Source organism: Lynx rufus, unplaced genomic scaffold (assembly GCF_022079265.1).
Source record: "Lynx rufus isolate CCGP_SWC_20201006 ecotype Redwood Valley unplaced genomic scaffold, mLynRuf1.p SCAF_8, whole genome shotgun sequence".
NCBI classification, from domain to species: domain Eukaryota; kingdom Metazoa; phylum Chordata; class Mammalia; order Carnivora; family Felidae; genus Lynx; species Lynx rufus.
In genome coordinates, this window is record NW_025814896.1 from 86,057,064 (window position 1) to 86,069,923 (window position 12,860).

Consider the following 12,860-nt stretch of genomic DNA (forward strand, 5'->3'; position numbering starts at 1 on the left):
TCGGGGAGGGGCCGGTCGGTCAGGTCCATCCGGAATCCATGTACTTGTTCCAGGATTCCCGCACAGTCATGTAGTGGAGCACCTAGGTCAGGGTCGGGCAGCAGGGTTGCAGGATTGAGGGCTGCACTGGGGTGGAACTGCACTCGTGGAGGGTTGAGTAGGAGGCTCTGGTAATGAGTCATACGTGTATTGCTCATCCATCTATCCGGAGGCTGTTTCAGGACTCCTTCAATGGCGTGTGGGGTCGTGATCCAGATCTCCTGTCCTAGGGTCAGTTTATCTGCATCCTTGACTAGGAGTGCTGTCGCCGCAATAATTCTTAGGCATGGCGGCCAGCCGGCAGCCACTGGGTCTAGTTTCTTAGACAGGTAAGCCACTGGGCGGTTCCAGGGGCCTAAGGCTTGAGTTAGAACCCCTTTTGCTATTCCCTTATGTTCACCTACAAAGAGGTGGAAGGGTTTCGTAATGTCTGGTAGGCCCAGGGCTGGGGCACTTAAGAGGGCCTTTTTTAACTGATTAAAGGCAATTTCTTCTTTTTCAGTCCATTTAAATGTTTTCCCCTCTTTGGTGGCTTCATATAGGGGCTTGGCAACCTCAGCAAAACCTGGAACCCAGAGACGGCAGTAGCCGGCTGATCCTAGGACTTCCCTCACTTCTCTTCGGGAGGTGGGAGTAGGGATCTTTAGGACACTTTTTTTTCTGGCATCTGATAACCGCCGCTGTCCACCCTCCAGGATATATCCCAGGTAACTTACCCTCTCCCTGCATATCTGAGCCTTCTTCACGGATGCCCGGTACCCCAAGGCCCCCAGGGTAGCCAGCAGGTCCTGGGTCCCTCGCTCACAGTCTTTGGCCATGTCGGCAGCAATCAGGATGTCATCTACGTACTGTAGGAGGGTGTGGCCAGGGTGCTCCCTTCTGTACTCACCCAGGTCCTCGTGTAGTGCCTCGTCGAAGATGGTGGGTGAATTTTTGAATCCCTGAGGTAGCCGTGTCCAGGTGAGTTGCCCACTGTAGCCCTCCTCCGGATCATGCCACTCAAAGGCGAACAAGGGTTGGCTCTGGGGTGCCAGCGGCAGACTGAAGAAGGCGTCCTTTAAATCTAGTACAGTATACCAGAACCTTCTGCCGTGTTGAAATCCCACTGGGGCCGAGTTAAGGGGAAGAAGGCATCTATCTGAGCCTGGTTGGTGGTGGGATTCCCGTCTGCGCCCGGAACAAGTTTTCGGGCCTCATTGAGGATTCTTTCTCTTTCTTCAGTCGTGAACAGGACCTGCAAAAGCTGCTGGCAATCATCCCACATGGGCTGATGGGTAAAAAGAACAGAGTCTAATAAATCAATAAGCCCTGCCGGTTTCTTGGAAAACTTAGGATTCTGAGCTTTCCAATTGTAGAGGTCACTAGTGGCGAAGGGCCAATAGTGATGGGGCTGATTCCCCTCCGCGTCTGGGGGTCCGGTGGCTCGCAGGGGCAGAAGAGTGGAGTTGGCGGTGGAGGCGGATTGCTCCCTCTGAGCCCCTTGTCTGGTAAAGGGCGGGCTTCCCACTGGAGAGTTTCCGCCTCCCGCTCTCAGAACAGCGTCTGCCTCCCCCGGAGGGGGAGGATGGTGTTCTTCCGGCATCCTAGAGGGGTTATACGGGGGAGGAAAAATTAATTCTTCTTCAGTACCCCCTTGTAAGACAGGGTAGAGGGGTGCTGAAGGCTGGATAAGACTTTTCTTCTTCTTTGTCCCCTGCAAAGCAAGAATGGGTTTTGGCTCTGGAGGGAGCAGGGCTAGGAAGGGCTTAAGCCAAGAGGGTGGGTCTTCTACAAGGTCCTGCCAAGTGATAATGTAAGGGAGTTGATCAAGATGACCCGTTGTAGGCCGAGAGATGATACTCCTGACTCGGTGGATGGCAGGGAGGTCGAAGGTCCCCTCTGGTGGCCATCCAACATTGAAAGTTGGCCACTCGCTAGAACAAAAAAACTGCAACCGACCCTTTCGGACTTCCACACTGAGGTTGTTAGCTCTTCCCCTCACATCCTTAAAGTGATCAATCATAATACTTAGAGGAGTAGTCTGAGTCTGTCCCATAACGTCCGTCCAGTAAGTCCACAGAACAAAACAGAGAAACACAAAAACAAGACAACCAGAGGGCCCCTAGAAAGTCTTCCAATTCCATGGAAGCAAAACTGCAAGCTAGCTTAGACCTTTGAGGGGATTCCACGTCCCTCCGAAACCGATGAGGGGATTCCACGTCCCTCCAAAACCGATAAGGGGATTCCACGTCCCTCCAAAGACGACGGCCTCACGCCAACCAGCGGGAGCGACCCGCCTCGTCTTAGACCTTTGAGGGGATTCCACGTCCCTCCAGAAGGGAGAATCGGAACGTCTTCCGAAACTCCCGGCCCGTGGTCCTCCAGTGCGTCCACTTAGACCGCGTCGGGCACTACCAGAATTCCAGAAATGAGCTCACACAGAAAAGAACAAACGGACAGACACTAACCGTGGCCAGTCAGGCTCTCCGGGTCGGGGGTCCCTTGGGGGTCTTGGGGATCCCGGACGAGCCCCCAAATGTTGTGCCCAGAATTCGTGATCCCCAAAGACCACCAGGAAGCCGAGTCCGATGCAAAAGCAAAAGAGCCTTTATTCGAGCTAGCTCGAGCTCAGTCCCCTACCTGCACTGACGCAGCGGTGAGATACCAGGGAGAGAGAGAGAGTTTCAAAAGCACAAAGGTTTTATAGGGGTCTAGGGGCAGCCGATTGGCTGGGGAAGGGGCGTGTTTTGATCAGGAAGCTTGAATGGGTGAGCGGGAGGTCACTCAAAGGGAGGAGGCGTGGTCTAGGTGAAGGACACAGAACAAGATGGAGCCGGAGGCGTGGTCTAGGTGAAGGACACAGAACAAGATGGAGCCGGAGGCGTGGTCTAGGTGAAGGACACAGAACAAGATGGAGCCGGCCGGCGTACGCCCGCCCTTTCAGAAAGAAAAGAAAAACAAGGCTTCCCAAATTAAAAAAAAAAAATTGAAAATGAGAGGAACTTTTTTTTTTGGGTGTACACATTAATCTTTCTTTAATGTTTATGATAATTTCAAGAGAAAGCTGTAGAAAACTGCTTTGTATTTTATTTAGTTCCATTTCTTCAGGGACAATGCATCCTTTGCACCACTTCTAAAATTATAGCATAATATATTTAAGTTTGCACTTCTACTCCCATGGATATGTTAAAAGGCACTTACCAAAAATATGCTTCTCATATAGGTAGCTCATATCTTTTATTTACTGTGAGTTTGGGTTTGCCGGTATTTTGCCTGCCTTAATCCACTTTTAGAATCAAAGTAAACTTAACCTTATTAAAGGAATTGGAGAGCTTTCCATCTTTTTCCGGTCTCAGGAAGACTTTGAATATTCGGAAAAAAATTTTTTTTTTAATTTTTTTTTCAACATTTATTTATTTTTGGGACAGAGAGAGACAGAGCATGAACGGGGGAGGGGCAGAGAGAGAGGGAGACACAGAATCGGAAACAGGCTCCAGGCTCTGAGCCATCAGCCCAGAGCCTGACGCGGGGCTCGAACTCACGGACCGCGAGATCGTGACCTGGCTGAAGTCGGATGCTTAACCGACTGCGTCACCCAGGCGCCCCCAGAAAATTTTTAAATCCATTTGGATCTTGTTTAGGGAGAGATTAGAAAGATTTTTAATTACTGATTATATTGTTAAAACATTATAGGTCTAATCCAAAAGAAACACACACACACACACACGCACACACGTGCGTGCTTGTTTTTTGTTTTTGTTTTTGTTTTTTTTTAAGTCAATTGGTGTATACTCTAAGATGATTGTCAGTTTTGGCCTTCTTTACGAATATATTGGCATGAAGTATTTGCAGTATTCTACTAAGTTTTGTGTGTATTTAATGTCATTCTTTTCATTCCAAAATGTATGTATGTGTGGTGTGTGTGTATATGTGTGTCGTCTCCCTTTTTGTTTCTTAATACTGCTAGATTTTTGTCTACTTTATAACTTTTAAAAAACGGTTTGTTTTGGACTTCATGTCTGTGTAGCTTTTTAGTTGAAGCATATGTAATTTGACATAGATTTTAAAAACCTGGGGCACCTGGGTGGTTTAGTCAGTTGAGTGATTCTTTAAAAAAATTTTTTTTAAATGTTTACTTATTTTTGAGAGAGAGAGAGAGAGAGCAAGTGTGAGCAGGAGAGGAGTAGAAAGAGGGGGAGACACAGAATCCAAAGCAGGCTCCAGGCTCTGAGCTGTCAGCACAGAGCCCTATGCAAGGCTTGAACTCATGAGCCTTTGAACTGTGAGATCATGACCTGAGCCGAAGTCGGCTGCTTAACCAACTGAGCCACCGAGGCAGCTGAGGGTCTGATTCTTGATTTTGACTCAGGTCATGATCCCAGGGTTGTGGGATCGAGCCCTGCATTGGGCTCCGTGCTGAGCATAGAGCCTGCTTAAGATTCTCTCTTTCTCCCTCTGCCTGGCTCATGGGCACACTCCCTCTCTCTCTCTCTCAAAGCCGTTTAAAAATGTATTCAATAAGTAATATTTAGGTTTAATTTGTAGGACCAAATACTAGATTTCTTGGAATGTCGTTTTTGCTCTTGGTTCTGGAATCCCCTGTATGAACAATTTTAGGAAAAGAAACAGATGATCATAGACCACATACATTGATCCACTTTCTCTATGACTGGATTTGCTAAATACCTGATATTTGACCACTTGAAATTTAAATGTTAAGTGCATATCAACAATAGCCAAATTATGGAAAGAGCTCAAATGTCCATCGACTGATGAATGGATAAAGAAGATGTGAGACATATATGCATTGGAATATTACTTGAAGATCAGAAAGAATGGAGTCTTGCTATTTACAACAATGGATAGAACTAGAATGTGTTATGCTAAGTGAAGTCAGAGAAAGATAAATATAGGATTTCACTCATGTAGAATTTAAGAAACAAAACAGATGAATATAGGGGAAGGGAAGGAATAATAAGATAAAAACAGAGAGGGAGGCAAACCATAAGTAACTCTTAAATACAGAGCACAAACTGAGGGTTGTTGGTGGGGTGTTGGGTGCGGGAATAAGGAGGGCACTTGCTGGGATGAGCACTGGGTGTTATATGTAAGTGATGAATCACTAAATTCTACTTCTGAAACCATTATTACACTATATGTTAACTGTCTCATATTTAAATTAAAAACAAACAAACTTTAAATAAAATTTTAAAAAATGTTAACTGCATTCAACTGAGTAAAAAATACTGAAAAATGAATGTTTGTTTTGACTTTGGGCTTGTGATGTCTTATTAAAGGAATGTAATTAGTTTCTTTTTCCTAAAGTATTTTACCTTTTCTACTTTTAGAATATTATGCCTTTGTAGTTAACATCTTAGCCTTTGAAAACTTAGAACTATGTTATTTAAACTATGTTATTTAATGTTTAGAGATTCACTTGAATGTTTAAGATACTAATGAATAAGAGCATGGTCTTATCTTAGCCTATTAGAAGCAAACCTCGTTTATAGAATATTTGGGGTTCAGGCAGAAGCTATTGATATTTCTATCCTGATTCTTGTCCTTGTTACTTAACATCCCTGACTCTGGTGATCATGGTATACTCAAGGAAGGGGAAGATTCATTTAAAAGTCTGAGGAGTAACAGGGAAGAATTTCCAAGCCCAGCAGTGTGTACAAGCTCAGAATCTGGTGGCTTGTCCTCGCTCAAAAACCCTAGCCATGAGCCAGAGCCACTTTGAGAGATAAGTTAGGGGTGGTTGGTACTGTAATGAAAGATTTCTAAACATAGTTTAAATTATAACTTGATTTTTAAAAATGAAGCATTCACAACTCTTTTTAGCGATATGGTGTTGCATAAATAGGTGTTACATTGCATGTCCATTCTTATGAAGTCTTGTATATAGTTTGTAAAATAACTCTGACCTATAAAATAATTGCCTACCAAATTTGTATAGTCTCTGTGTTTAATTTCTACCTCTAAATTTATCTCCACATTATATTTCACAGCATTCTTTTAACAGATTTAAAAGAAATAGAAATCTTTTCAATTGCAGATATATATAGGAAGGACTTATGGCCAGATCCTCATGAAATTAAATTGCCAGAACTAGATAAATTATATTCATTCTAGCTTTCAAAGTTTTTTTTGTTGTTGTGTGTTTGTTTTAATTTGGGCGTGTAGGCAACAATGCTTATTTATTTATTTATTTATTTGTTTTTGGACCTTTTGTCTTAATGCTTCTTTTTCCGTATTAATCTATGTTAGAAAACTCCTCAGTGAGGAGCAAAACCAATCAAAACAAGCTATGTTGTTTGCTTGAGAGACTTGATCAAAGTCTCTCTTTTCATAGTAGCTCACTTTTTAATCATAGTAAGAAATTACTAGGAGAAAATAAGTATAAAAGAAGCTATCCATTTCCAAGAGATTAGTGAATTACAGATATGAAAGTTAGGGGACTCAGTTTCCATACTGAGAATTATTTTTCATGTTTCTCTTTCCAATGTCTGAGTGCGCCTCTTAAGCAAAGCAGAAGTAGTTTTTCACCAGGTAATTGATAACTTTGCTTCTTTCTTTGATTCCTAGGGAAATGGGAGGTATATTTTAGTTCTCTTCCCTTTTTTATGTATAGATAATGATTATGGTACTTACAAGTGCCAAATTTATTAGACTTTTAAGTCTTAAGTTTGTACCGAAATTGTTTTGATACTGAAATTTTGGACCAGTTTGTATTTAGTTGTATTTTTCTCATAATTTAGAGTTATTTCACTATATTCTTTTTTATTTGTTAGATACACACAAATCCATGTTTTTATCAGTCTTCTGAGAAGAGCCAGCTCTTACCATTGAAGAGAAATCTATGGCGCTCGTTGAATCCTGGAGACAGTTTTTCTTTGCTGGTCGACAAATACATTTTTTGTGTTTTCTCTACACACTCTGAAACAGAAATGGAATGTACTTTAAGGTAAGAATGCCTGATGAAATTAAGTAATGATATTTGTAATCTAATTCCTCAGCCATCCACAAATGCTTCAGTAGAAACCATATCAGGGTTAAACTATATTGGCAATATAGGAGTTACATGGTGTGTGTGTGTTTGTGTGTGTGTGTGTGTATTTCTCTAGAAAACATTTGACACTGGAAACTTAGGTCTCAATAGTGATTGCTCACATGCAGTGTGTCTTTTGCCAATGTGTTCAGAATGTATTTTGCATTTAATAGTAACTAGGATAGTTAATTTGAAACCAACTACATTTTCTTAATCTTTTCTTTTAGCTTTTGAAATTTTATTAACGAATTAACCTCTGGCTTAGACTACACTCATATAACTCCTCTTTCTTATAAAAATAACAGAAAAATGGGGTGCCTGGGTGCTCAGTTGTTTGAGCATCTGACTCTTGATTTGGTCTCAGGTCATGATCCCAGGGTTGTGGAATCGAGCCCCGCATTGGGCTCCATGCTGTGCATGGAGCCTGCTTAAGATTCTCTCTCCCTCTCAGGGGGTCTGGGTGGCTCAGTCAGTTAAGCATCTGATTCTTGATTTTGGTTCAGATCATGATCTCAAAGTTTGTGAGTTCAAGCCCGAAGTAGGGCACCATGCTGACAGCTGAGAGTGCAGGGTCTGCTTGGGATTGTTTCTCTCCCTTTTTTTCTGCTTCTCCCCCGCTTGTGCTCTCTCTCTCTCTCAAGTAAATAAATTTTAAAAGAAAAAAGATTCTCTCTCTCTGTCCCTCTGCCCCTCTCCCAGCTCTTTTTCTCACTCTCTCTCTAAAAAAAGAAAAAAAAAAACCCAGAAAATATAGAATGGAGAAACTGAGGAAATCAGGTATTACAATAAACATCTGATGTAAAGTTAAAATTAATGCACTCCTTTTGTTCAGGCAGTCATTAGCAGATTATTTACTGCTGTTTCAGCTTTTATAGAGTACATAAACTGGACTTATAGAAGTAAATGGACAGAAGTATAGAGTGTGTTTTGTGATCATAGTAGTATTAAATTAAAAATCAATAACAATACAGGGGCGTCTGCGTGGCTCAGTTCGTTAAAGCGTCTGACTCTTGATTTCAGCTCAGGTCAGGCATGATCTCACTGTTTGTGAGTTCAAGCCCTGAGTCAGGCTTCATGCTAACAGTGTGGAGCCTGCTTGGGATTCTCTCTCTCTGTCTTTCTCTGTCCCTCCCCCACTCTCTCTCTCTTAAAATAAGTAAATAAACTTAAAAATTAAAAAAAATCAATAACAATAAAATAGAAAAATCTCCCCAAACTTAAAATTAAAGGGCATACTTCTGAATAACTTATATGTCTAGGAGAAATCACAAGGAAAATTAGAAAACATTTTGGGGCACCTGGGTGGCTCAGTCAGTTAAGCATCCAACTCTTGGTTTTGGCTCAGCTCATGATCTCATGGTTCGTGAGTTTGAGCCCCGTGCGGGGCTCCTAGCTGACAGTGCAGATGGACCCTGTTTGGGATTCTCTCTCTCCCTCTCTTCCTGCCCCTCCCTTGCATATGCACACACACACTCTTTCTCAAAAATAAATAAACTTAAAAAATAAAAAAAGAAAAGATTTTGAACAAATACTGAAAACAGCATAAAAATTTGTGAGGTGAAGTAGAGGGAAATTTATATTAAATGCCTGTATTAGAAGAGAAGAAAGTTATAAAACCAATGATGTGTGCTTCTCCTTTAAGAAGATAGGCAGACAGGAGCAAATTAATGCCAAAGCAAATAGAAAAAAGGAAATAAGAGTAAGACTAGGAGTCAGTGAAATAAAAATAGACAAATAACAAAGAAAATCAACAAAACCAAAAGTTGGTTCTTTGAAAAGATTAATAAAATTGGTAAACTTAGGCTGCCCAAGAAAAAAATGAACAAAATGAAAAAAATACAAATTATCAATATCAGAAATAGAATAAATCTATCAGTAGTGATTTTACAGACCTTAAAAAAATAATGAAGAAATATTATTTAAAACTTTATGCCAGTGAATTTGACAGCCTAAATGAATGAATGCATTCCTGGGAAAACATAATTCACCAAAATTAATACAGGAAGATATAGAAAATCTAATGAATTTTTTATTTATTAAAGAAATTGAATTTACAATTTAAGAATTTGCCACAAGGACCTTCACTAGTGAGTTCTATGAACTTTCAAGAAAGTAATACCAATACTATACTCTTCTCCAAATAGAAGAGGGTATACATTCTCACTCATTTTGGGAAGCTTCCATAATCCTGATACCAAAATCAGACAATAACATTACAAGAAAACTAGACCAATATTCCTCATAAGAATATAGAGAAGTCAAATCCAGCAATTTGTAGAAAGGGTAATATACCATAACCAAGTGGAATTTGAAGACCACAAGGTGGATTTATCATATAAAAATCAATGAATTTCACTGCGGCAGATTGAAGAATTGTCATTTCAATTGATGCTTAAAATAGCTTTGACAAATTCAACACCTGTTCATGATTAAAAAAAAAAAAACAGAAAAAGAAGGAAACTTCTTTGTATAAAAAAAATTGTCTTTATTTACAGATGACATGATTGTGGACTTAGAAAATGCTGAGGTATCTACTCTAAGAAGCGAAACAGTACCTGCTGTATGATTACATTCATATTACGTTCTATAATAAACTAAACTATGATGGTAGTGGTTATTTCCAGAGGCACAGGCAAACTTTTTGGTGATGAACATATTCTGTGTCTCAATAAGAGTTTAGGTTACATGGATGTATGCATTTGTCAAAAATGACCAAATTGTGCACTTCAGATCTGTGCATTTCAGTAAATATAAATTACATCTACAATTCTTAAACTAGTGAATGAAAAGAAATTATGTGAGGAAATGTTTTTTGATTTGTTAAATTCAGTAACCTTTGCTTGCCACTTTACATATCTTCCTATTCTTTTTCTCTTATCACACATGTAGAAAGAACATTATTTTTAACCAGCTGTTGACCAGAGAAATATAAAGAACTAATTTTTTTGTTACAGTAAATTTCCACAGTAGAATTATATGCTTTTTAAAATAATTTATTTTCATTTATTTTTATTTTAGAGAGAGTGCAAGGAGGGAGAGGGGCAGAGAAAGAGAGAGAGAGAAAGAGAGAGAGAGAATCTTAAGCAGACTCCATGCTCAGCACAGAGCTTGATGTGGGGTTCCATTTCACTACCCTGGGATCATGACCTGAGCCAAAATCAAGAGTCAGACACTCAGCCGACTGAGCCACTCAAATGCCCCTATATACTTTTTTTAAAAATCTGGAAAATATTGCACATCTGTGTAAAACAAAATACAGTCATTGCCTCATACTTAAAGTATTATATGTCAACTTTAATTTTATATATATATATATCTATTCAAACAGGCTTGTCCCCTTAACGTGAAAGACCAGTGCTGTAACTCAGATAAATCAGATTGTGGGAAGAGTGAATTTTGAATGTTTGTTGTGGGGCGCCTGGGTGGCTCAGTTGGTTAAGCGTTCGACTTTGGCTTGGGTCATGATCTCACAGTTCGTAGGTTTGAACCCCACATCTGGGCTCTGTGCTGACAGCTCGGAGCCCGAAGCCTGCTTCAGATTCTGTGTCTCCCTCTGTCTCTGCCCTTCCTGCACTCGTGCTCACTCGGCTCTCTCTTTCTCTCAAAAATAAACAAGCATTAAAAACAAATAAAAAAAAACTTTGAATGTTTGTAGTATTGATAAAAGTTAAGAATACAACCCACTTTAGCAGCACTGTACTTTTTGTAGGCTATTTATTATGAGTAGTAGTATCTGGTGTACTGTTGGTATCAAGCTATGTGTTCAAAGAGGTAATAAGTACTTTGTGTATGCTTTGGTAATCGTGTGCCTAGGTTAGGGTAACCAAATTAATTGTGTTATTTTATATTTGAAAATTAAATGTTCTGCTTTTAGCTTACTGGTGCAAAATTTCTTTCAGGGTGTTGATTTCACTTTTAGCTTTTTCCAGTTTATGATTTAGAGTTTTCAGGTACTTCCATAATACATTGGATTTCTGATGTGTAATCATCATTTTTAGTGCTTTTTATGTTTACAATTTGTATATGATTTCTTTTTTTATTTTAGGGAGAGAGGGTGGGAGATGGGGGAGAGGGACAGAAGGGGAGAGAGAATCTTAAGCAGGCTCCACACTCCGTGCAGAGCGTGACACAGGGCTCCATCACACAATGCTGGGATCATGAATCAAGAATTGGATGCTCAACCAACTGAGCCACCCAGGTGCCCCTATGGTTTTTAAAACTTATTTCTAAATCCAGCTCATTTATGTTAGTAGCATATTTTATATTAAAGATGAAAAATACATGGTTTATATTTAACTCTAATTTGGAGTTTATTTTTAAGATTTAAGAATAACTTAATTGCTAAAACAGGCTCTAAAAAGAAGAATAGGGGCACCTGGGTGACTCAGTTGATTGAGCATCCAACTTCAGCTCAGGTCATGATCTCACAGCTTGTGAGTTCAAGCCCCGCATCAGGCTCTGTGCTGACAGCTCAGAGCCTGGAGCTTGCTTCAGATTCCATGACTCCCTCTCTCTCTGCCCCTCCCCTGTTCATGCTCTCAAAAATAAGCATTAAAAAAATAATAATAAAGAAAAAAAAAAGAAGAATAGAGCTTTTTGTGCTACCCAAGGAGGGGTTCATACAGCGTTGTTCTGCAAGAATGCCCTTTGGGGTCCCCAGCATCCCCCAAAGCCACCGGAACAAGCTTCCTGCTGGAGTGGGGGATTCCTGTCATTATTTAAAGGGAAGCTTTCACAATATCTGGAGCCCTTGATGTCCTACAAATGAAGAAGAAGGATATTCTCAAATTCCTTGTAGCAGGATCCACTTTGGTGGCACCAATCTTGACTTCCAGATGGAACAGTGTATTTACAAAAGGAAAAGTGATGGTATCTGCATCATAAATCTGAAGAGAACCTAGGAGAAGCTTCTTCTGGCGGCTTGTGCCGTTGTTGCCATTGAAAACCTGGCTGATATGTCATATCATCCAGGAATACTGCCCAGTGAGCTGTGCTGAAGTTTGCTGCTGTTGCTGGAGCCACTCCTGTTGTGGCTGTTTCACTCCTGTCTTCCTAACCAGACCCAGGCACCCTTCTGGGAGCTGAGACTTCTGGTGTTTACTGATCCCAAGGCTGACCACCAGCCTTTCACAGAGGGGTCTTAAGTTAACCTGCTTACCGTTGCTGTGTGTAAGACAGACTCTCCTCTGCACTATGTTGACATTGCCATCTCTTGAAACAACAAGGGAGCTCACTCAGTGTGTCAGATGTGGGGGATGGGAAGTTCTGTGCATGCCTGGAACCATTTCCCATGAACAGCATTGGGAGGTTATGCCTGATCTGTGCTTCTACAGAGATCCTGAAGAGATTGAAAAGGAAGAGCAGGCCACTGCTGAAAAGGCTATGACCAAGGAGGAATTTCAGGGTGAATGGACTGCTTCAGCTCCTAAGTTCACTGTCACTCAATCTGAAGTTGCAGACTGGTCTAAAGGTATGCAAGTGCCTATTCAGCAGTTCCGTACTGAAGACTGGGCCATTCAGCCCTCCACTGAAGACTAGTCTGCCGCTCCCATTGCTCAGGTGACTCAATGGGTAGGAACAACCACCAAGTGGTCTTAAGCTACTCTTCCACAAAGGCAAACAAAATGGAAATAAGGTTAATGGAAAATAAACAGTTCCTAAAAGTTGGAAGAAAAAAAGTTGGAGGATTCACACTTCCCAATTTCAAAACCTACTACAAAGTTACAGTAATGAAGACAGTATGATAGTAGCTTGAAAAAACACATGTAGATCAGTGAAATAGAATTGAGGGTCC

General features: G+C 40.8%; 1 protein-coding gene and 1 pseudogene across 3 annotated transcripts in view; both read left to right on the plus strand.

Annotated features, from left to right (window-relative positions):
• APLF (aprataxin and PNKP like factor) overlaps positions 1–12,860 on the plus strand; it is a 90,911-nt gene that overhangs the window by 23,449 nt on the left and 54,602 nt on the right. For all 3 annotated transcript variants that reach the window (XM_047069432.1, XM_047069430.1, XM_047069433.1), the window contains exon 3: positions 6,810–6,982. In XM_047069432.1, the coding sequence (XP_046925388.1) occupies positions 6,810–6,982 (173 nt within the window). The remainder of the gene's footprint in view (positions 1–6,809; positions 6,983–12,860) is intronic.
• On the plus strand, positions 10,824–12,664 carry LOC124503201 (40S ribosomal protein SA-like; annotated as a pseudogene).